Below are 25745 nucleotides of genomic sequence, written 5' to 3'. Positions count from 1 at the left end.
ATGCCCTAGGTAGTAATGGATCAGAACAGAGAAAGTGAGGGAGTAGTTAGCTGTTGCTTCCTTTTAGTATCAGCGTGACTGTCTGGATTGGTAAAGTCCTATCCTCAGCATTATGTGTTGATCCCTGGAAAGACAGCTGAACCAGCCTGTGGCTGAGAGAATCTAGGCAGCCTCCTGGAGGCCTGCAGCTGTTGAGGGCCACATCACTGTGAGCCCTGGAAGCTGGTAGAGACGAGGCTGAGGACTGTCTGCCACCAGTGGCCCTTAGGACTCAGAGAACCACCAAGGCTTGGTGCACACCACATACCGTCTTCCATGCAGATCCCTTTGTACTTGACAATGTTCTCATGGTAGAGGTTCCGTAATATCTCTATCTCCTTCTTCAAATCAGCTATGTGGTTACCTCCACTCTCAGGCTTCAGGGACTTGACAGCCACCTGTTCCCCTGTGTTGTCTCCCTCGGGATCATATCTGCAGAGCTCGACCTTCCCAAAGTGGCCCTGGAAGGAAGGTGTCCCTGCTATCAGAGAGGCCCAGACAAGCTAGTTTCACTGACTTCCTACTCACTTCAGCTCATCCTCACTTGACCTTACTAACTGCTGCTGCTGAGCCAAGACTCAGAAAGCAATAGGTGACTAAGAGTCCATGTATCTATCGTGTTTCCAAGACAGCATACTTCAGAAGCAATGAGTCTATCTCTGGGTCCGGAGGACAACTGAGGCGTTCTTCCAGTTCAAATCCCAGATAAGCCTAATTTAAACAGTATTAGGACTACATACTGGCTGTGCTTACAAAAATGCCCAGTACAGATGTTGCTAACGAGCTGACAGTTACCATGTTAAGTGAACTATGAGGGATGATCTATATGAAAACACAAATCCTGGGAACTGCCGTGGTCACATTAGTTGTTATCCACAGGAAAAGCTGTGACTTCTTTTGGCACTCTCCTTGTCTATGGAGTCACACAGTATAATTTTGGAAGAGTCAGATATTTTCCTATTTTGACCACATCTGTACTTGACGTTCTCTACCATAGAGAGGTCAGGCTTTTGAATGAGCTGTCATAGGGCCTGGGTACATATGTCATGTGCAAGTGCACATAACCTGGCATAGTCAGGTAAATGTCTCCACACACGAAGGTGCTTTTATCCACTATGATGCAGGACGAGGGGAATATGGCCTGCTGTGCAGACAGGTGGTATGCAAACAGAAAGCAAGAGCCCGAGTATAACTTGCCTCTCCCAAGTCACGGATCCTCTTTAGGAAACGCTTTTCAAAATGAGTGGGATCCACCTCTGTTGTTGGCTTCTTTTCTGAAACAATGTCTGGATCTAACCAAGAGACAAGAAAACAGATTAGCCAGCAAGCAATAATCAGGAAGGCCATTCTCCCTGCCCCACCACTCTGAGGCTGGGACTCATCCTGGCTCAGACGTACTCTGCTCTTCCAGCTTGTTAATGTCCCTCATTATGGCTCGGAAGAAGGGTCTCTGGTTGGGATCATAGTTCATGCAGCGAGTCATAAGGTCAGCTAGCTCCTTACACGATGGAGTCACTGGCCTGCAGCGGCTTTCATAAAATCTCTCCTTCTGTAAAGACAAATGGCACTTGAGAGACCAAGTACTCACCTTCAGACCTTCTACTCCCCACCATCAGAATCAATTGCCAATCCCTGCTTTAATCCCCAATATCTCTGTCTAAAGGTAGATTTCATCAGCATGGGGTTTCTATGGCCTTATTCCAGCATGAGAAAAATCTCAGTCCCCATAGTGAAACAACCCAAATCAAGGGGAACAGGTAGCACATCTCACTTCTAAGATGCTGTGTTCTAGGGAAGTCCAGCAGCTTTTCTGGAAGAGTGTGGCTACTTGAGCAACAGCTTTCTGATTCTACAAATTCTGACTCATTAATTCAATTACTGCATGACTCAGAAATAAATCAAACGAGCCTAGGCTTAACATGCAAATGTTTTCTCTGCAGAATCAGACAGTGCAAACAGTAATACCAAATGTAAGATTAGTTAAGTAAGTCAGAGCTGAACAAGACAGTTAACTCAGTAAGTTTATACAAAGTTTAAGGTTTAAGAGTCTCATGGGGAAGTGCCCACAACATTAAATTTAAAAACTACTTGCACACCATGCTGGAGTATTAGTAGCAGTCAGGGATGACATAGTAATGACCTTAAAAATTTTTAAGATCAGACATAACTAATATCACTTTTTAAAACTAAGTGAAATCCCTGCCTTCCAGTTTCCATGCTGGAGCTGGACTGCAAAGGCCCGGAAGCATGATCATTATTGCCTCACTGAGTTTATCTCCAGGCTACCCGCAACAGTCCTTTAAAACCTCAGGATAATACTGCAGCAGTTAGATGCCTAAGAACCCCACTAAGGAGTCATTATTCCCATTTTATAGACAATAGAGCTGAGACTCAAGGAGGTTAGTTACATTTGTAGGATGACAAAGCTCGCAGACCAGTGGGGAGATTCACATCCAAGCCCATGCCCATTTCTTCCCATTGTGCAAAGCCCATGAGCATCTGAGATCTCACCCGCCTGGAAAAAACTGCTCACCTCAACCAGGGTCTTATCTTTGAGGGGGATCTCGCCATTGTAGCAGATTTCCCAGAGTGTGGTTCCAAAGCTCCATTTATCGGCAGCCACACTCAGGTTCTTGGAGTCTTCAACGCACTCGGGAGCGATCCAGGGGATTCGCTCTATGCACTCTGGAGAAAGGAAACAGACCTGCCTATAAACTGGCTCCTGGGACTATCAAGTATGCCAAGCACTGCCACTGCAGCCAGAACAGTGGGCCAGCAGCCTGCAGAATTCCTGGCCACATAAGTCCTGTGGTTAGCCCATTAGACAGCAATTTTCCAGTTCCTGACAGGGTGCTTCTGATCAGGGCCTGCTTGGCACAGAGGCCCTATTCCATAAAGTCCCCAGAAGGGCCACCTTCTAAAACCTGGTGTCAAAAGCAGGAGGGCACCACAGGACAGAGCCACCGTGGAAGGGCAGGAGTCGTGTGAACAAGGCTAGGGAAGAGAAAGGAAGGAGTGGGGAGGAAGTCCCACATATGCAGAGACAGTCAGCTGCCCAAACACATACCTACTCTATGGTTCCATGCAGCTAGTATCAATTTTGTGTGGGTTTTCTTCTTTTCAACAGGAAGAAGGAAAGAACAGGTTAAACAAAAGCCACATATCTCTTTCTCCTGGTGACCTCTCGGGCTTCTTTTGCTGGCTTCTAACTAAGGCCAGAGCCAGCAATCTCAAAAATACCTCTGCCATGTCCCCTGGAAATGCCCTTGACTAAAGCACTGGGCTCCTCCTCCTCCTCTAAGAACTGGATATGTAGGGCCATTTCAGGATTTATTTTTCTTTGTAGTTTCCACTCTCTTGCTAACATTATTTAGTTAAATTCACTATGCTGAGTTGACTACAACTAAGTGCTGAAGATAGTACAGGCTTTAAACAGATCACTAGCACCAGGTCCTGAGGCATGCTGATCCTCCTGTGTGGCTATGTGGGTACTGAGCATAATCTTAGCTGCTGTTTCTTTTGGAGCCGACTTAATCCACTGCAAAGGTGGAGGTCTCAGCAATCTCCTTGTTAAAGGTAATGTACTTCCAAACTGCCCAGTGACTACAGCAGGCTTCCAGAACATGTCAGTGGAGGATCCAGGATATCCAACTTCTTCCCAGCATCTATCTGACCATTTCCCAGAGCTCATGGACCCTGCTATCCCAGCACCACCAAACACAGCACCTTAGTCATAAGGACTAGAAAGCATCGACTGGGCTGTCAGGGAACTACCCTCCATCTGTACTACAGCCTACCAAGTCACAGCAGCAGCACTGTGTATACCTTTCTAAAGGAAGGCACAACACAGTGCAACACCTTCTTGCTGCTGGTGGTGAGTGTCTGGTACAGAGAGACAAAGGAGATGGTTGAGGATGGAGAGGGGACAGTAAACTCACCTTGCCTGGACAGCACAGAGACTGGGATGCCAGGATCACTAAGCTTGATGAATGGGCCAATCTCACTGTCAATGCCCTCACGGGCTAGAAGGAGGTTTTTAGTGCACACGTTTCCATGGACTAGGTCTTTATCTTCCTGCAGAATAAAAGAGGTCCACATGTTCTTGTCTTCTCTGCCCACACCCTCTGTTTCCAACCCTCACCCACAGACCAGCTTTCTCCAGTTCAGCCACAGCAGACCCCAACAGCCTGGCCCACCCATGATATTCTGTTTGATGTGTATATATCCTATGTCTTTTAACTCCAGGTTCTTGATCAGCAGAATAGGTAACAGCAGAGCAACTCACACGCTTTGTACACACTGAACTCTGCAAAGCTTCTGCAACAGCTGGCCCCTAGTAATGTGCTCCACGATGTTAGCCCTGATGGACACAGGGATTTTCCCTTATTCATTCAGTGTGCTGAATGACAGCTGATCTTGATTGTCACAGCAGAGAAGAGGAAACTTCAATTGAAAACTGTCTCCATTATCCTGGCGTGTGGTCATGTCGGTGGGGCATTTTCTTATTTGCTAATTGATGGTACCACTGTGGGCTGTACCATCTCTATCCAGGTATTATAAAGGTAGCTTAGCTGAGTAACTCAGGGAAAGCAAGCCAGTAAGTAGCTTTCCTCTGTAGTCCTGCTTCAGTTCCTGTCTTGGTTTCCCTCAATGATGTACCTGTAAGAAATAAACCCTTCCCTTCCTCAAGGTAGTTTTTGTGTTTTATCACAGCAACAGAAAAACAAACTAAACCGGTCTTGTTCCCCTCTTGGTCCTCCAACATGATACAATTTTCCTCTCGACAGTAGTCCTAGGTAAGCCTACAGAACAGTGCCCAGTTACTATTTACACCAAGTGCCACTACGCACACCCATGCAACAACACGGAACTCTTTCTTCTGCACCTGGAAGCTGGTAGAAGCCCCTCAGACCTGCTTACCAGCACCTCTCCCCCACACCTCCATCATACTCACTCACCCCAGCCCAAGAGAATACCCTAGGTCCTAATGGGGCTCACCACTAACGTGAAAATATTCTTACCAAGTAACTCAAGGCGCTGGCCAGCTGTTTGGCAACTTTGAACTTCCAGGGGGTGGTAAGTTCATCACTTTTCCGGTGCATGAAGAGATCCAACGGTCCCCCCTCCACAAACTCTTCAACCATGATATCTGCAGATACAGAAACAGCCATATCTAGAACCTTCTGTCTAGGGAGAAATTCTCTCTCCCTTACAAGAGCACTCTTTTATAGACACTGCTCAGTGGTTGATTTGGCTTAACCCCAGGTTCTTCCACTTCTAATCTAGATGACCCTAAGCAAGGGCTGGCCTCTCCTGAGCCTCAGCCTTCATCTGTATATATACAAATAGCAATGCTAACCTCTCCTGAGGGCCGTAGGAGGAGGGGGATCTCCTAAACAAGAGGCCTTGGCGGAGTGTCTAACACAACAAGGATGCAGAACAGTGGCCATCACTGCTGCTACTTCCCAGCACCATACTCTGCAGCCCAGAGTTTAGGCCACCCATAGGACAAAACTTCCTTTCAGCAAGTCTCCCATGTGAACACAAGAGTACTCAGCACTACAAAGTTCATAAATCAATCAGCTTGGGGTTAAAAAAAAAACCAAAAAGCCAAAAACATACAAAAACCTCTTCTTTCTAGATATTCATATCACAAATTCCGAGTAAAAGCCACTTCTCTGAGCAGCTAAAGGCCCAACCTGTCAGCTCCAGTTTACTGGCAGGTGTCTCTTCAGCAGGTCAGCCCTAGCTCAGGATTCATACATATCACTTCCTTGAGCCCTGAGGTTCCTCACTGGATTGCCTCAATTCTAACCACATGGGCCCAGAGTAACAAGAAGGAAATTTTAAAGAAGTAAAAAACAAACCATGGCCACAATTGACTTCTGCAAATGACCTGAAAAATACCTTGATTTTTTTCATTGTAAACAAAAGTCAAGAAACCCAAGAGCTTTCATAGAACCTACCCACCCCAGGGGGCAGCTGTCCTCTGCTAGAGAGAACAAACTTACTTTCCACATCTCGGACACAGACGCCATAGAGGTACACAATGTGTTTGTGGGAAACCTGTCTCATCATGCTTGCTGCCTCAAAGAAGGCCTGTGGACAAAAAGAACAAAAGGATGACTAGGTTCAGCCTGAAAAAGAACTAGCTAAGAGACCACCAACAGATCCCAGAAAAACTCACCACTGTCATTCCCAGCCCTGAAAACTGCCCTCCTGGTTGTCCAGTAGCACGAAATACGCCTTGACCTCTGAGCAACTCTAGCTAAGGTATAGGATTTGTTTAGAAAATCCAACAATGCAGAGTAAGACTGGTGGGATGAACTACCTACCATTTTTCCCCCATCAACCCCCAGGCCCACCTTATTATTATCCTCTAAATGCCATGAAACTCAAGGTTTATTACTGTTAGAATAAGCAGGAAGCCACAGTTCCTGTTCTACACTTAGCTTAGTTCCTCTCTAACAGACTGAAAGGTCCTCCTGTTCAAGTCATTTGACTCCTTTGGGCTTTCATGTTCCCAAATGTGTGGGAGCCTGGGAAATCCCTTCAGAACTTTGAGACGGCTCTGCTTACTGCAGAGATCCACAGCTCACACAGGGCCCTTGGTGGACTGGGCAGGACTCCTGCCTCCTCTCATCTCACTCACATCAGTCTTTCCTCACTGTCTGCCGAGGACAGCAGTGAAGGAAGGAATTCTGACCAAAAGACAAGGCTGGGAACTACGTGGCCAGAGCACAGAGGTTTCCCCAACCAGCTCACTACCAGCTCTAGAAATGGGGGCACACTTACCAGAGAAATGTCCCTGTGGCTGGGGTCTAGGACTTTGAGGATCACTTTTATCTTCTTCTCTTCAGCAATCCCTTCATCGTCCTTGTAGTCCAGCAGGGTCCCAGAGTAGATGTGTGTTCTTGTGCCTCTGCCGAGGTGCTCACCCTGAGGGAGGAAGCAGAAAGATGGCTGGGCTCTCTCTGCAGCTTCATGATGGCTCAAGTCAGGGCTGACTCAATGCAACACTGAACACAGTGGCAAATGGCCTTGTTCCCATCAGGTCTCCAGAAACACACAGAACTCCTAAGCATGCACAGCAGTGATTTCCTGGACCCCAGCGATAGCCCCATTCCTGAAAAGCAGCTTCTTTTCCACCTCCAGGGTTAGCCTGTATCCCAGTTGCAGTCTATGACAAACCTGTGAACAATGTCCAACAGCCAGGTATATCAACGTCACCCAGGTCTCCAGAGCAGACTCAAAGAGGGCTCTGCCGGGTGGCTTCTCTATTCTTAGGCTAGGAGACAGAGGGACCTTTAACTCCTCAGTCTAATGCTTACTGGTCATTTAATTAAGATGCATTCCTTCATGGTGCTTAACCTCAGTCAGCCTCTATAACTGGGGTGATAATGGTACCAGCACCGGCAGCATAATGTAGTAAGAATCGAGCAAGGAGCCTAGGTATAAAGGCTTCTGGTATAGACTGGCACACAGTGTGCAGAAACTCCACTGATGAGCCCATGGGTTCTGTTTCTGAGACTTTCAGTCCACTCTCTTTTCACACTGGACCTCCACCCACATGGCCCACCCCACCACTTTACAACACCCACAAGGACATGCATGAGAAGCTCAAGAAGCACAAATCACATCAGTATCCGTCTAAGCTGAGGACCGAGCTGGTTCTTCCCCATGGGAAGAAAGGAAACCATACAACCAGATAAGACCACCATGTACAGAATGATCCATCTGTTTCTAAGGACCCTTCCTGATTGATTTTCAGTACTTCTAATTTTTAAATCTTCATACTTGGAAATCAAAACATGATTCATAAAACACACTGAGCAGTTAACACTGGCCCCACAAAACTTGTAAATTGGAGTATATTATTCCATGATTCTGAGAGCTCTTATACAGCTTTTGCAAATACAGAAAATGGATTTTGGTGGATACCTAGGGAGCCAGTCTTGTTCCCTACAGAAAGACACACCACTGCTAATCAGACATATTAATTTACACAAATACCAGCATTTGTCATCAGTCACAGCAGAATGGCCATTTATCTCCCCTGTCTGCTGCATTCTGGCAAGGTCCTCCAACTATTCATTAGAGCTACAGCTATCATGAAGTGATCCATCAACATTGTGGGAAGCTGAGTTCCCAGAACAGTCCACAAAAGGCATATGCTCTCAGGACAATTACTCTTCCCCAGAAGGATGACTTAATTCCAGGGGCTAGTTAACAGAACCCACAAAGGCCAGTGTCCACTCCAGCTTCCTCCCATGCAGTTCCCTGTCTGGGCAGAGACTTGGCAACTCACCTTCTAGGACTCTGCTTTGGTGTCCTTCCTCAGGAAACCATGTCAGCCCTTCTAAGACCAGATCTTGCATAGCCACACATGCCACTGAGGGTGGCAACTACACTGGCCAGTGCAAGTACTTACCTCTCTGGGCCTGGCTAAGCCTGGGGATTGTAAGTAGCAAAGGCTACCCCAGCAAAGGCTGGGGCAATGGTCTGACTCACCAGGACGATTCTTTTCTGAAGCTAGTTCTTGTCCTGCCCTGCCCTGTAGTCTTTGTTCTATTCCTTTTGGAAGTCCCCTCTGAAAAAGCAGGCCTGAGCCCCAGAGGTACCAATACAGAGCCCTCTATGGGTGGGGATCATCATTCCCAGACTCTTACCACAGAGACCAATCTCGGTTCCCATGTCTGTGCTCCCATACCTCTACCCCAAGTAGCCCCACAACCTATTCATACATATCCATCAAGGACTAGTATTTTAGGGGGTGGCCAATAGGCAAGATTGGGTAAAATGGAGGGTGTGGCTGAGTGCCCTTACCTGTTACGTGAACCTCCTAGTTCTTTTCCCACTAGTATTTCCCCAAAGCAGACTTTATTTCCCCCTCAAATCTCCAGGGGTTCCCGATGGGGAGTCGAAACCAATGCTAGACAAAGGCCTGCAGTGGAGACTTACTTGTATAATATCTTTTTTAAGGATCCGATCAAAACTCAGCTGGCTCATGGGGTAGACGGGCTGCCACTCCTGGGCTTTCTTAGTGGCTACTAGCAGATTGGAGATTTCTGTGGAAGAGATCAGAGAATTCTGAGCACCATTCTGCAGGTCCTAGATCCTGGCCATCCAATGTATACTGAGCCATGGGGCTCACCGAACATGTGTTTGCTAGTTCTGTCATTGAATAAATTTGTATTAGGTAAATGTTTATTTCATACCCTCTAGGAGCTTACAGGCTAATGACAGAGTCAACATGAATTAGCAATCACAAAGAGAGTTGATTTATCCAAGGGTCACACAGCAGGATCTGTCTTGGTAACAAAGTTTCCCTTAGGAAATGAACATTTAAATCTAAAACTGGCTAGATGTGGCAGCACATGCCTGTAGTCCCAGCACTTGAGAGACAGTAACAAAAGAATCAGAAATGCAAAGTCAGACTCAACTAGTGAGTTGGAGAATCTCAGAACTAAAAAGAAGCTGGGGACCATGTCTGCCTCATTTTCTGCTCTATTTCTACAGTCTGAAACATAAGGAATGCTCAACAAGTTACTTGGTTTTATGTTTACTTTGTGGTGCTGGGAATCAAAGCCAGGGTCTTGTACATGCTAGGCATGCACTCTATTCGCCAGCTCCAGAAAAGAATTTGTTAAATGTAGGAGCACTCATTCAGTCCTCAACACTGAATGAGGAGCGTTGAGGAGAGGCTGATGCTCTGAGTCTAGGGAACCCTTTGGAAAGGGGAAACACAGCTTTATGCAGATAGTGGGGGAAAGGCAATCTAGGATGAGTGTCCTAGAAATCTTGCTGGATGAAGCTACAACCTCTAAGCATGTGGGTTAGGAGTGAACCATTCCCCAAGCCCCACGAAGTTAAACAGCAAACGCAACACATGACCAGGTCTGTCAGGTGAGGGTTACGTGGGCAACAGGGAATTTATCCTCTGGCAAGCTGCAAAGTAATAACGATGCAACATAACCTTCCAAATTCAGACACAGTGCAGAATCCTCTGGGAACCAGGCAGACCTGTCATGGTCCCTGAACACATCACATATTCCCTTCAGCTGGACCAGAACCACTAGGGAAGTGACAACTTGCGGATAGTCTCTCTGTTTCACTTTCTTGCTCTGGAAGATAGTAATGAGTTCAGGGAGAAATAGTCTCCCATGGGAGTCCTGATTCTTAGTTTCTGATAAGGAAGTTCCCAAAAGATCTATAAAAACTATGAGGCACAGTCCATAGTGGCAATAAACTAGTAAGCACTAGTTACCACATTGGTTACCTCATCACAATCAGGTTCCTCAAATCTTCTCCCTCAGAATAGGGCTCCCTGATTTTTTTCTGTTTACATTCACACTTTGTTTATGCTATGCCGGGTACAGTTCTACAAGCAACGATTAAAACGGTTAACTTCTGGGCCCTCAGGACAAGCCCAGGCCAGAAACTGGCTTCAGGAATCTTCTGGGTGCTCCTTTTCTTCTGAGCTATTCCTTCCACTGTTATCTTGACTCTAGCCTATTCCCTGGGAAAATGCATATTAAACAGGAGCTGACCTAGAAAGTAAAGGTGGTGTCAGATGTAATGACACAGGCTGGCGGCACACCATCTAGAAGTTAGAGAGAAGCACGGATTCAGAGCGGCTCATGGCTTGATTATCTGGGTGTGTGCCTCAAGGCACCTGCACTAGGGTTGATGTGGGGGACGGGGCACATTTAACCACCATGAGCATGTTTTGTATGAGAAAACTGTGCCCTCCTCAGGTTGCTAAGTGAGACAGATGAGACCATGCCTAGAAGATCTTTAGTGTGCAGTAAAGGCTCCACCACTGGCAACAACTGTCATCATGATCAACCACTATCCTTGTCTTTCACCAGTGCTCCAGTCTTGTGGGTCTGAAGAGCTGTCCTCCACAAGGAGCAACTGAGTGGAAATAAGGAGAATGCATGCCTGTACTGAGCACTGACAGGTTCCATGGAGTGTGGAGCTGGGCACTGGGCCTAACCAAGGGTTTACCTGTCTATCATGTGCTTCTGGCTGGCCTCCTGTCTTTCCCCTGGCTTTATTACATGAAGAGTTGTATGTTCTAGTATGAGCAGTATGAAACCCAGATCAAGGTGTCTGACTCTGTGAATCCTACAGTTAGGAGAACAGAGAAACTGAGCAACCCGAAAGGACACTCTTGTGTCACAGGCTCCCAATTTCAGCACTTCTTTAATTTGCAGATGTCAGAGGCACGAAAGCAGGCTCTGAGAACCAACATGAGGAAGCTCCACACTGGGTTCCCTCAGCCTTCCCTCCTCCACAGACTTGGCTCACCATGGTACCTGCCCCTCTGCAAAGTGTATGTAGATGGAATGGAGAGGATTGGGGTGAGACCGCATGTGTTCAAATCTGTACTCTTTCTCCATGTAGGGTGTTGGCCAAATACAATAGGGACAATGGCATCCTGAATTATTCTGACAATTAAATGGCAAAAATCATGTAAAGCTTTTTAACTGGCAGATCAAACACTTACTGTTAGTAGCCATTATTATTATCCACTGCCACTACTCTAATGATTACTGATGCAATTAGCTTGGAGTCTTGAGCAAATCACTAAATACCTCTGAAACCAACTTCCTATGTAGGCGGAAAAACAATAAAATAGTCACTAAACTACCTGAACATAGTACTATGCTAGAGTGGAAGCTATCCCAACATTATCACCTTATGGACAGTACTGCATACAATTCAGTGTGCACCCCATGCTTCCCATGAGTCCCAGAGCAGCGAGCGAAATCCAAAGCTTGTCTTGAAAGCTCATAAACAAGTGAGAAAAGGAGTCAGGAGACACCCTCAGTGCTCAGTGTCCGAAGGGCCGCAGGAGAAGCCACACAAGAGCTGTTCAGCTCTGTTCCTACATTCCTCCCTCCACAGCTACTGGCTTCTAGATCTGTGCTGCTAGCAGCTGATACTGACATCAGAACTCTGTACAGGGAGGGACCTGACAAGGAAAGCACATTTCAGTATCCAGTCTTCTCCATTCCTGTGATCCTGTGTTCTCCCATGGACCATGATCCCTAGGGAAATAAGATCTGTTTTAACATCCAGAAGAGAGGTCATGTGAGTAGATAGGACCGCTGGGCCTCAAGGCTCTATGGAGCTCTGAGGTCTCATGGGCAAGAGGCAGATGTGTTTTTGCCCTTTGTGGCACATCATCTAGCATAAAAACAAAGGCTGCAGTTATTTTCTGAGGCTGGCAGGTAACCCTATCTGATAAACAAGAACACAAGTCCTTCCTCTTTCACCAAATTCAGGAACTCGCCTTTTGCTGAGGCTAAAACATATTTCACACTGGGCTGAAGTATAGCTCAGCTGAAGGACAGGCACATGACTTGTGTGCATGAGTTCAATCTCTAGCAGTTCTGGAGAGTGAACCCGGGCCCTTTCTATCTTTCCAGGTGACTCAAAGGTAATTCCCTTGAAGAACAAGAGCCTGGTCCAAGGCTAGTGTCAAGAATTGAGCCGCATTCTCTTTAGTCAAGGCCTGAGACTTCCAAGGGCAGATCTTGCAAAGGCAAAGCAACATCTTGGGGTGAAGAAACAAAAATCCCAATATATGGGGATCTAGAATTCAAGTTAGCTCTGACTCCCAATTTACTATAACTCATCTCATTATGTAAGATGAGCCCTTGGCCAGGTATCCCCCAAAGCACGCTTCACACTCACATCCTGAGGCAAGACGTATACCTCAAGGGTATTAGTCATTCTAATTTCAGTGTGTAGCCAAAAGCAGGTGATGCCCTAGTCACTAGCCTGGGTTTTACTTCCTGATCATTCTATCTAGCCCTCTGCTTACAGGAGGTCTCAGTTCCTTGGTATAGCAGCCAAGGCATCCTATAATCCCAAATCTTCTCTCCTTAGTCCCATTTCTTCTCCTTTCCCTCTAGAAGCTTTCTGTAGTCCCTGCGCTGGCCTGCCACACTGTTTCATGCGTATTTGTAGCAGCGCTGGGCATGACTTTGCCTAACTCCTCCCTCTCATCACCCAACACTTAGCTCAAGATCTGTCTCCTGCTGCCATTCCTCATGATTCAGAGATCTTAACTATTTCTTTTCACCCAAGGGTGTTATATCTATCACCCATCGAATACTGAAGTGGTCTCAGTGATCTGTAACATTTTCTGCACTAGACTACACAACCTCAGAGAACAGGGCCTGGGTCTTCCCATCTAACAATTCTTTGGCCCACAGACATGCCAGGAACATTTGTCTAATACATAACCAGGTGAGCTATCAAGCCACTTCAAAGAACAAAGAAATCCCTGCTAATTAATCTCAAACACTGACTTTCCTGCAATTTCACTAGGGTGGTGAGAAGAGGTGTGTGTCTATTCTATAGACAACACTGGCACTAGAGCAGTGTTTCTCAACCTTCCTAAGGCTGTGACCCTTTAGTACAGTTCATCATGTTGTAGGGACATCCAACTATAAAATTATTGCTACTTCATAACTAATTTTGCTACTGTTATGAATTGTAAAGTAAGTATCTGATATGCAGGATGATATTTAACCTCTGTGAAAGGGTCCATTCAATCCCCTAGAGGGTCACATCTCAACCCCACACAGGTTGAGAACTGCTTCACTAGAAGGAAGAGACTTGACATGGGGACAGACCTGCAACAGAACTCAAAGAGAAACACGTGGAACTACAGCTACTTTAACTGAGACAGCATCCTTTGTCCCACATGTAAAGCATCACAAAGTGGCAAGGGCATCTCCAAGCGGCACAACCTGGCTCTGGCAGAGACAAACCTCGGGGCTTAGGCTGACAGCAGCGCTTTAATACAAAGCTTATGTTGTCTGTGCGCAGGATCTGCTTCTTGAGGTGGTTCATGAGGTCTCTCAGGCTGGGGAAGTGGTCGGCAGAACCATGCAGGCTGTAGCGGCCCTTCTGTACCTCAATCTGAAAGTTCTTGAACTGCTTCTGGCCACCCAACACCTGCCATTCAGAAAAACAACCCTGTTTAGAATGGAGTCAGGCAATGTTAATGTTAGAGAGCACTGAGTAAGAGGGTGTAGAAACTGTACATCTAAAAATATCCCCAAATAAACTCCACCAACAAACCAACCAAGCAGTAAGTCAATAATGAACTGTGCCAGGAAAAGGCACTGATAAAGGGAGTTACTATATTAGCATACAGAGATCTTATAGCTGCAGAAGTGTTGTTACATCTTACAGAAATGGCATATAAGATGAAAGCCATGAAAATGTCATAGGACTGTTGCATATTTTAAGAAAACTCGACACGTTTTAGAATACCAGTTGTTTCTGTTTTGTTTTGGTTTTATTTTTTTTTTTTTTTTCGAGACAGGGTTTCTCCGTAGCTTTTTGGTTCCTGTCCTGGAACTAGCTCTTCTAGACCAGGCTGGCCTCAAATTCACAGAGATCCACCTGCCTCTGCTTCCTGAGTGCTGGGATTAAAGGCGTGCGCCACCACTGCCCAGTTTAGAATACCAGTTGTTGAAAGCTGATCCCTAAATGGCTATCTGTGCCATGTCCTCTCAGGCTCACAGAACATGATGGAAGAAGGGGCCGAAAAAATATAAGAGGAGGAGGGAGAGATGCAGTGTTACAGAACACCTTTTTCCTGGCACAACACGATCACTGCATGTGAACTAGGCTAGCTGGTTAACATCTTATCGTGGAGGAGGGATTAGGAGACTCCATCCTTCTGAGCATACGAACATAGTTAACAGCTGCTGGGGAAGGAAGGGACATTGTATTCCATGATATAGATACTAGTACAGTATAGCTGTGTGGTATAGCTACTAATGCCTATGATTCTATAAGCAATCCTAATTAAGATCAGTTGGTCATCCAAATAAAGACAAGACAATGGAAGAAGGACTTTCTGAGAAGAGGAAAGAGATTGGTCAGAGTTGGAGGTGGCAAGAGAGAAAGAAAGGTTGGTTATAAAGGGTAAATATGATCAAAATACGCATACATGAAAATATAATAAATTCATTATTATGTATAGTATATGCTAACTTTAGAAGAAGAAAAAAGCCTTAGCACATCCTAAAGATTATCCTATACTGTGTATGGAGTAAGAATTCTGGTTGCTAAAATCACCCGGCACACCATGAACCAGCCCAGAGCTGGTGTCTGGCTGTCCATCCAGTCCACAATCCCACAAAAAGAGTCTGAGCAGCTTTCTTCCATGGGATCTTCTTTTACAAATAAAGATATCAAGAATTTAGGTCAGAAAGATCTCCTTATGGTATAAAGTGGGAAAGGATATTTAAAATACCAATGTCGGCAAGGTTACTTATCCATAAAAATCTATGCAATGGGATAGCACCACCTCTATCATATGGCCTCTGTAAGCTTTAATCAACTGCATGTATGTAAAATGTTGGATGAAATAGACAATCCTCTTTGTGACTGTTTCTTTTCCCATGGTAACTTGACCACCACCATGGCTGTGTTACTCAGACACTGAATTAGGCTGATTCTACCTCAGGAGGTGGGGCTATCTTACACAGACATCCATTCTATTAAACTTCCTCCAAAGATTGAAGAGAAATGAAAACAGGAACCTGTGAAGGTAACAAGCCTGACAAATTCTGAGTTCCATTCAGCCCTAAGGCCCAGCTGTTCAGGAATACTCCTGCAGCTTTATCCAGGACACCTGGCAGCACTGAGTTCCTTATGTGACTTCCTCCTTCCACTCTTCACAGAGCCCAACACTAGGGTTCTCTGGTACTTCTTTCCTGTGTCTGATTTCTACCATATGCTAATGCCTAGCCTCGATCTATTAGGCTCTACCCTCTCGTTTTTCCAGTCTAGGTGAGTCTCACTATTCCTGGTAGACTTAATGTAGACTAACACTGTAAAACTCACTATCTTCATCAGGCATGGTGGTACACATATATTTAATTCCAGCACTCAGGAGGTAGAGGTCACCAATCTCCACAAGTTCAAGGCCAACCTGGTCTACACGGCAAGTTCCTGGACAGTGAGAACTACATAAAGGTATTCTTGTAACAAAAAACCAAATAAATAAGCAATAAAATAAATCAACCCCAAACAAATACTCTTAACTAATCACCCTCATTATTCTCTAACATACTCCACTTAGCATTTTAAAAAGCTGCATGACTAGCAAAGACACTCGAGGGATCATGAGGCAACAATCTTAAAACCATACATCATCTTCATTTCTCTCACTTTATTCCTGGTTTGAATCCACATCTGGATGTTTATGTAGCAGTCACCTTGGGACAGCAATTTATGTTAAAATGACCAAAGCTACTGCTGGGGAAAAGAGGCCATGTTGATAAGGTGGCTTTCTGACACTAGTCTACATATACCAGAGAATGCCACAGGCAGACACAGTTGTATGTCTGGGTATAAAGTAAGCCACTCTAGATAATTATGCTAAAATTCACCTGTGCCTGATGGGAGGCAATTATCTGGTCATGTTCCACCTTCCAAAGCTATAGCCCTTCTGCCAAGAGATGGCAGAAGAGAAGGAAAAGAGGGTGGAAAGCAGGAGAGAGAGAAGGAAGAAGGGAAAAAGAAAGAAAAGAGGAGAGACAAGAAGAAGGGAGGGAGATAGAGGGAGGGAGACTGGCCATAAGGAAGGATACGAGGTCTTGGCTACTGAGTGTCCTATCAGACAGGACATTCTTTCCAGATTACCAGGGACTTGCTCATAGACCCAGGTGTTCTTCTCTGCCATAGCTCCTGGGCTGGGTAGCAATGGACAGATACCTTGTGGCTGTATCTCTTGGCCCACTCCTGTGTCCTGACTAACCTCAGATTTTTCAAAGCAGGTGACAGTCATGAGGATGTTGTCGAAGTCAGTGCAGCTCCACCTCAGCACGTACATCCCCTCCTCACTCCCTTCTTGCCGCAGCTTATTGATGGCATATTCTGTGCTGGAGAGAGAAAGTGGGCAAGAGACAAAGGCTCACACCACAGCACTTCAAATACCAGCAACATCTACTTCATGCACTAGTGCAAACTTCCAGTCCCATATTGTTACCTGCCAGGACCCTAAAGTCCTCTCTGACATGGCGTGAAGCATGTGACAATATGGAGGAACTTGAGACACCCTGAATATCCAATACCTAGAAAAGAACTCACCTACTGCATCCCAAGACATAGAGACCTGCTTGATTATTCCCAAGTTCTACAAAGACACTATCTCCATGTCTCACCAGAAGAGCATCTCGTAATACTGGTGAGTGAAGGTTGCCAAGGATACAGCACAGGAGTCCCATGCTGGGCCTCTCCAGCCCCTCATTCTAACTGAAAAAGGAGCCCCACTGAGGAGGGCAGTTTGTCCACTTTGTTTACTGCTGTGTCCTCAGTGACCCCAACAGGCCTGGCTCACAGTAAGTGCTTAATCAGTAACAAGCTGAATAAATACCTCAGTGATGAGCAAAAGAGCATTAGAGGAGAACAGGTCTTATACTCCTTTGCATTCCACAATGCAGAGAGTCATGATGTGCAGAGGGTACAGAACACTGGCTAAATGGTTACCAGTGCTTGGTAAACATGCTGACAAGTGTTGATGAAAGAGGACTGGTCTGGTCAGTGTGCTTTAGAAAAGCAGAGACTTGCCGAGCAGTGGTGGCACAAGCCTTTAATCTCAGCACTTGGGAGGCAGAGGTAGGTGGATCTCTGAGTTCAAGGCCAGCCTGGTTTACAGAGTGAGTTCCAGGACAGCCAAGGCTATATAGAGAAACCCTATCTTAGAAACCAACCCCCTCCTACACATACAAAAATAAAGAAGAAAAACAGAGTCTTCAAGAACTTTCCAACTGTGCCACATGGTCATACCCTTGCTCATGTTGATCTCTCCTGGAACACATACGCTGTCTCCTCTTTGAGACCTGGGAAGCTATCATTCACTCTTCAGTGCTTATATGAATGCTACCTACTCCCAACTAGTAGATTTCAGCCTCCCACAAACATGCAACATTTATTCCTTCATGTGCACTCAATGTCCTTGCTGTACATGCCAAAATAGCAGTAAGCAATGCAGACATGGTTCTGCCTTTAGGAGGATCATTCTCTGAGAAGAAAGGCAAGTCAAACAGGAAACATGGAGATAGACTAAAATTTCGGTGGTAAGGAGGTAACGAACACCACTGAAGGGGCAAGCAAAGCAGAACACAGTATTCAGGGACGAGGGACAGGGAGGGTTCAGAATTTTGTCACTTTATATAAGTGATTAGAGAAGACTTCTCAGACAAGGCAGGAGCCAACACCTGGAGGGAGGGAGGGAGGGAGGGAGGGAGGGAGGGAGGGAGGGAGGGAGGGAGGGAGGGAGGGAGGGAGGGCTGTGGAGACCCTAGAGCAGTGGTTCTCAACCTGAGGATCCTGACTCATTTGGGAGTTCACATATCAGATATTTACATTTTGATTTTTTTAAAATATTTATTTATTTATTTATTTATTAGATATACAATATTCTGTCTGTGTGTATGTCTGCAGGCCAGAAGAGGGCACCAGACCTCATTACAGATGGTTGTGAGCCACCATGTGGTTGATGGGAATTGAACTCAGGACGTTTGGAAGAGCAGGCAATGCTCTTAACCACTGAGCCATCTCTCCAGCCCCTACATTTTGATTTATAACAGTAGCAAAATTATAGTTATGAAGTATCAACAAAATAATTTTATGGCTGAGGGTCACCATAAACATGAGTAACTGTATTAAAGGGTTGTAGCATTAGGAAGGTTAAAACCACTGCCCTAGAGGAAGGGCATTCTTCACATGGAGAAAAGCCAATGCCAATGTCTGGAGGCTCAACTGAAACTGGAGCACCAGAGAAAAATGCTTTCAGGGTGGCCAGCTCCTTGCTCTGCAGTGCATGTGCCTATCTCCCAAGGCTGTGAGCTCTTTCAGTGACCACACACTGTCTCTCGGGTAATCAAGATGAGAAGAAGGGGGAAAGCAATGGAATACAGATGAAGACAATTCCTAAGATTTAAAGATCTGCATCCTGTCTCCTTTGAAGTGCTCAGTATTGGACAGGATAAGAGGAGTTGGCTATGGAGAAGTGAAGAGGTTGAACTATGAAAAGCAGATACCAAATTAAGGGAGTAGTTGGGCCATGGCAGAAAATGACAGGAAGGGTTGATAGAAGATCAGTGAGCAAAGAAGGTGCCTCCAAGCACTAGCCGCTGGCCAACTGCCCCAGTCTCAACAAAAGGCACCTGTGGAGCTATGGGGACTAAACGTTCTACCTCTAAAACCTAGGCTCTTTTCACATCAAAGGTCATTAAGAGCATTCTGGAACTAACCAGATTGGTCCATGACAGCCATTCTGTATATTGTGGACGATCAGTGGGGGAGCCACATCTGTGCAGAGAAAATGGTGGGCATCTGCTGTAAGCCGGAAGTAGCCATCTATCAGGGACACAAAGGACAAGGCCTCCTCGTGAGAAGAGAGCTTCAGTTCCTGGAGAGAGAAGACATAGCACAGTTACATCACTATTCTGACGTGGCTCGCACCTACAGACACCTTTGAAAAGCCAATTTTAAAGCAGGGCCCACCTGGCATACAAAGGCCTTCATTTCCTGACAGCAGAAACCTGAGCATGAGAGGTGTGTGGGAGATGCAGAGAACTGATAATCAAAGCAAGACTTGGCAACCTGTTGGTGTTCTGCTCTCGGGAAGGACCAGCAGCCAAGTACTGCCTGCTCAAAGAGTGCAGATACAGAGAGCAAGAATGTTCTCAGGTGGGAGGAGGGCACACCAGTGAATCACAAGCTCCGCAGCCTGCCTCTTCAGCTTTAGAGCATCTCCACCTGCCACTGGGCTCAAACATAGTCAACTCACTATTTTTATGGGTCAAAATGGTCAACTAATGTTTAACCAAGGATCAGTATGTCCTTAACAGGTTACTTAACCTCTCTGTGCCTCTGTAAAATAGGGAATACCACCACCACAGAGTTGACATGGTAATTAAAACAGCTGGCACTTGTCAGGGCCTTAGAGGAAGAAACACCTGGCACAATCTCGGTGCTGGTGTTGGTAAAGTTACAAGAGACAGGTATTTCTAGTGTCTTTCCTTGTTACAGCTCCCTTTGCAGCACAGTAGCCTGGCAGAAACAGAGGCCTGAGTGCCTAGTGTGAACTCTGCCTTCAATATGGGAGCACTAACTGGGTGCCAAATGTGACTGTCAGCTCAGATAGGATGGAGCTGCTCATAAAATGTAAACCCCACTTACTGCTTTTCTTCCTTTGTTGTTACAAGGGTTCCCACAGTGAATAAGCAGACCACTGGCCTGCTGTCACTACCACTCCCACCCCTCATATTCCCTGGGGGACGGTAACTCCTTAGAAGCCCTAACAACACTGGCAGAAAGTGTGGCCTACAGCCAGGCAGCCTCAGACAAACCCTGCCACTTTCTCAATATGAAGTACAAGTCCCTATGGCTCTCTATTGTAGTATCAGGTCCCCCATTTGAAACTGAGCTGATACCCTACATCTTACAGTTCTTCTAAAGCAATGCTTCTCAACCTTCCTAATGCTGAGACCCCTTGATACCTCATGCTGTGGTGATTCCCAACCATAAAATTATTTTCATTGCTATTTTCTAACTATAATTTTGCTACCTTTATGAATCATAACATCTGATATGCAGATGGTCTTAGGCAACCCCTGTGAAAGGGTTCTTCAACCTCCAAAGGGGTCATGACCCACAAGTTGAGAATCATTTTTCTAAAGACTCAACGCAGGCTCCTCACCACAACCTACAACCCCTGCTGAGGGATCAGTAATATGCTTCTCCCTCCTTTTCCCACTTTCCACCAACATCTCTCAACATTCTATTTCTCTCTTTACTTTTTAAATTTTTTTTTTTGGATTTATGTGTGTGCGCAGGAACTCATGCATGCCACAGTGCACATGTGGCGGTCAGAGGACAACTTTCTTGAGTCGGTTCTCTCCTACCCGTATGTGGCTCCTGGGGACTGAACTCAGCTCATCATCAGGCTTGGTGGCTAAGTGTCTATACCTGCTGAACCATATCACCAGTCATTCACTTTAGCTACATTTTTTTATCCTGATAAAGTTATTTGTTTTAATGTCCAAAAACAGTGAAGGTAGACTAAGAAAATGAAAGCCACTCACAAATGGCTGTGAAGATGGAACATTTGGTCTAAGGGCATGTGCACATGCACGCTAACCTCCAAAAACTTGGTAAAATACATCAGTACTAGCTTATAGATCAATATTTATATTCTGTTTTTATTCCATTTACAGAGCTTGTTTCTTCTTTTAACAGTTTGGTTATGTAATATTCTACTACTTGTGTGAACTCACCATTTTCCCAGCCTTCTTTCTGCACACCTAGGGTGTCAGCAGCATTTGACACTGTAAATACTGCTGAACTGAACACTTACTTACAAGCCACTGTCTGCATCTCACATGGTTTCTGGAAAACATGTTCCTTGGGTTCCTAAACAGGGACCCACTGGAGTATTTTCAAGGTTTTTGCATCTGTTGTCAAACTGCTTTCCAGAAGGCTGTCAGAAAGGCAGCTTCTAGAGATGAGAATGTGACTCTGTGTGTCCCGAGCTCACCACGCTCTACCTTTGAGTGGTGCATTATCTTTCTGACATTGTTTTAGACAAAACAAGGTATTTCCCTGGTGCTGACGCCCTTCACTTTGTAAGTGAGCCTGTCACACTAGCCTGTCCTCAATATGTGGTATCAGGGGTGACTTCCCACAACAAAAACATGTTTATCTGGCAGAGTTACCACTTTTCCTGCCAAACTGTGCTGCTTGTCTAGGCTGTGTCCTCAAATGAGGTGACATTCTCCCTGCTGTCTGAGAGTCCCTGGGTGTGCCTGACACCCTGATGGGGCTGTTCTGTGGCCTGCCACTTACCTGAAGTCTAATCATGTGTCAAGTGTGGCTTCCAACTATTTCATCTCAGATGACCCACCCAGCTCATCAAAGGAGCAGACTTGCAGCCTCCATCTTTTTCTTTCAAAACTAGAGATTAATTTATGGTTTACATTATGAGATAGATGGGAGACAAACCAGAGTCTACAGTAATAAACTTAGGAACAGACCTATAACACACAAGAGTGGCCCATACAGCAGAAAGACCAGAAAACAGAATAAAGGGAAGAGGCCAGGTGTTGGATCCAGCTCTCCTGTGAGGTCTAGTGTATGAGCAGGGCAAGGAGGGACCTTGATCCTTGTTGAGGCCCCTCTCCTTACCCCGTATTGCTCCTTGTCCAGTGTGCTGAGAAGGTGGGAAATAGGTATTTCCTGGGTTTGAGAATGTTGGTCTGGTTGTGCAGTGGATCAGGCTCTTAAAGAGACTTTTGGGAGGTGGAGACTGGGAGGCATTAGATTGGCAGAAGCAATCTAAGGGAAGAATTCAGGTACCAGTCCTGGGACAGGGTCACCACACAGCAGGCTTTTGTCTAGGAGAGACCTCCATGCATCTTTGTATGCCACACCAACATGGTACAATAAATAAAGGGCTAATTTAACCCCTTTTCTCTCATATCCACATTTATGTGTGTGTTTGCATGTGCTTTAAGTGTTCATGTGCCCACAGAGACCAGAAAAAGACATCAGATTTCCTAGAGCTAGTTTTGAATCACAGGACATGAATGCTGCGGTCCAAACTAGGGTCTTTTAAAAGAATAGCAATTGCTCTTAACAGCTGAGCCATCTCTCTGGCCCACTGTTCACTTATTTTTATTAACTAAATGTTGACATTGAGATACCTTTAGGTGGTTAAAAACCCTAAAGCAGGTGGGCATTTGCAAGAACTAAGCACAGTACTGGGATACCAGCATAACTCTGAAGCAGACACTGACAGACCCTAGCAATGGGACTTCTGGTTTAAAAGGAACCTTTAAGTGGGGATGGAAGTCTGGAAATCATGTGTCACAGAACATCCTCAGCAGTGTGTGTGTCTCTCTCTCATCATCACTCTAGACTGAGCAGCTCCTAAGCAGGCTTACCATGTTTCTGTTGTCCTGCTTGTTAATGCTGACCACAGACTCCTTTATTACAATGTGGGTGATTTCAGGGAAATAGGAAAAATTGTTCCAATCTTCACGGAGTTTATTTTTTTCCTCATCCTTCTTCTGTTTATGTTCCAGTTTTTTCCGCTTCAGTTTATTTTTTTCCTTTTCAACAGGAACAACCTGATAAGATAACAAAAGTGACACGATTTAGTTGGCTTTCTCATTTTCTGTTGGTAAAAGGTCAGTGCTTCAAACAATTTTGTAAAAAGCCAAGGCCCAGGGAAGAGAAAGTCAGCGTACCTGAACTCAGAGCAGCTCTGAGAACCACTGGCTTATAAACAAATGATGGAGCCCTACCAGAGACTCTTGGATTTCATTCTCCAATAATCACCCAATCTACAACATGCATGTTGATGCTGGAGGGGACATAATGGGCATGTACCAACTACAGACCTCCTCACTTCCAGACGGAGAGTGTGCTTCAACACAGGCAGAGAACAGATTTTCCCAAACACGAATGGGAAAAACCCAAGTTCTTCCTGCCACCTATGTTTTGACTTTGTAATAGTGAAGCTTTTCAAGAGAAGGTATGAGTCCGTATGTCATACTGATGCACTGAAGAACACAGCTGCATGAGTTTATCTAGTTGACTAGCATGAGCTCTGCAGAATAGATTCCACATTAACTTCCTGTCTGTTCCGGTTACTCAACTAGTCAAGTCATCTCTGAGTCACCATTCCCCCAGTCATAAAATATCAACTTTTAATCTTCATGAGATTAGGCACATGCCTATCTAAACTTTAACTACTATGCAGAAAGCCCTTCATAATTTGGTATTGTTATTTTAGCAAGAAAATAGGGAGAAAAAAAATGAATCTTACATTTAATATTATTACTTGTAGTAATTACTATATAGTTACAGCAATTCAGTCAATAGTTATTACCAATCAGGTTCTGTGCCCATATGCCATTTAGTTCTCTCAACAACAGTAACTGCAGTCAGCCCACTGATTTCAAGGGTTCTATATCCACCAATTCTGTGTACATAGATTCAACAGCCAATGACCAAAATGTCAGGCCTGTAATGTTGTGTCTGAACCACATGCATTCTTTTCTTGCCACCATTCCATAAAGAGTACAATATGACTATTTACATAGTATTTACATAATATTAGGTATTATATGGCAATCTAGATATAATAAATGTATACAGAAGGCTAACGTATAGGTTGCATAAAAATATTATATCATTAGCTATGAGACATGAGCATCGACAGATTTAGGTGCCTGCACAGAATCATGAGATAATACCTGCCTCTAGGTACTAAGGAACAACTTAACAGATGAGTCCTATGTACCTATATGGGTACAATAACCCCCCTAAAGCCATATAACCATAGGGAGTGGAGCTGGAATTTGAACATGTCTCCTGAGGTTTAAACTCGTGTTATTGCCTCATTTGACAAAGACAAACAGCTTTGGATACAGTTCAGCAGTAGAGCACTTGCCTAAACATGTGATTTGATTCCAGCACTGTAATGATAATAAGTAAAAGTGGGGGAGGGGTATGTAGCACGCTCCAGGACCTTGAGTCAATCAATACCCAGTACAACAAAACAAACACCTCAATAAAGCTTCATAATACAAACGCAATTATCTATTTTGTGAAGCCAAAAGCCTGCCAAGGCTCAGTTCTTGCCTCAACTATGCCACAGTTAGGATGTGAGGGATGAGTAATACATGGCCTCCAGCCAAGCTGATTCAATTTAGCCTACGGGGTGAGGTCATGCAAACAGGTGATTCTGACAGGCTCAATAGCACAGTCCAGTGACACAGGATCTTTTCTTCTTCTTTATCAGATACCCACAGCCACTTACATTTGGTTTCTGCCGCCACTGGATTCCAAGATTTCCAGTCACCATGACTTCATAAAGAACATTGCCACTGTCATTCGAATGGAACCGACTCAATTCATTTTCTGATGAAATCAGTAGCATAGAAGTCTCAAATATTTCAGCTCCATAATGTTTTGTCAAAGTTTCCAAGGTAGCCAGGTATTTCACCTTCAGGTCATGTGTGGACACACTGCTGTCACAGATGGTCTTGTTATTAAATTCCTTCAGGAAATCCTTGAAAACATTATTTATTCTCATCCTGGTAAGAAGGTTCCTCTGTCTGATGGATTTATTCAATGTTTCTGGAATATATCGTTTATAGCTAAGAGAAAATTTAAAAAAAATTATATACAAGTTAGGAAAAAAATGATTATAAATATGCCTCTATGACTTTCCTTGTATGTACAGGCAAATGAGTAAACAGGATCTAATCCCAAAGGACCACAGATGTTAACAATTACAAAGAGATAGACACAGGCTGGAGAGAAGGCTCAGTGGTTAACTCGGCTCAGTGATGTGGGATTCCCTTCTGTTGTAAATATGTTTTATTACTATTGGTAGGGCAGAATCAGAACAGAGATATAGAGAAAAAGTAGGTGGAGTCAAAGAGATGCCATATAGCTGCTAAAGAAGACAGATGCCGGAACTTTACCCAGTAAGCCACTGCCTTGTGGCGATACACAGAATAATAGAAATGGGTTGATTTAAGAGTTAGTTAATAAGAAGCCTAAGCTAATAGACAAACCAGTGTTTTAATTAATACAGTTTCTGTGTGATTGTTTTGGATCTGAATAGCCGGGAAATCAAAGAGCAG

The 25745-nt window shown here is 44.9% G+C and overlaps 1 protein-coding gene across 2 annotated transcripts in view; it reads right to left on the bottom strand.

Annotated features, from left to right (window-relative positions):
• Nucleotides 1-25745, bottom strand: part of Jak1 (Janus kinase 1) — a 118155-nt gene that overhangs the window by 4851 nt on the left and 87559 nt on the right. For both annotated transcript variants that reach the window (XM_057785217.1, XM_057785216.1), the window contains 14 exons: nt 24914-25253; nt 23031-23216; nt 19338-19495; nt 16838-16961; nt 13830-14016; nt 9001-9107; nt 6835-6978; nt 6051-6138; nt 5061-5188; nt 3978-4113; nt 2573-2724; nt 1438-1588; nt 1237-1331; nt 308-500 (listed from right to left, as the gene is read on the bottom strand). In XM_057785217.1, the coding sequence (XP_057641200.1) occupies nt 308-500; nt 1237-1331; nt 1438-1588; nt 2573-2724; nt 3978-4113; nt 5061-5188; nt 6051-6138; nt 6835-6978; nt 9001-9107; nt 13830-14016; nt 16838-16961; nt 19338-19495; nt 23031-23216; nt 24914-25253 (2189 nt within the window). The remainder of the gene's footprint in view (nt 1-307; nt 501-1236; nt 1332-1437; nt 1589-2572; nt 2725-3977; nt 4114-5060; nt 5189-6050; nt 6139-6834; nt 6979-9000; nt 9108-13829; nt 14017-16837; nt 16962-19337; nt 19496-23030; nt 23217-24913; nt 25254-25745) is intronic.

Source organism: Chionomys nivalis, chromosome 11 (assembly GCF_950005125.1).
Source record: "Chionomys nivalis chromosome 11, mChiNiv1.1, whole genome shotgun sequence".
Taxonomy (NCBI): domain Eukaryota; kingdom Metazoa; phylum Chordata; class Mammalia; order Rodentia; family Cricetidae; genus Chionomys; species Chionomys nivalis.
The sequence above is the reverse complement of the archived record's forward strand: the minus strand, read 5'-3'. Positions and strand labels throughout refer to the sequence as shown.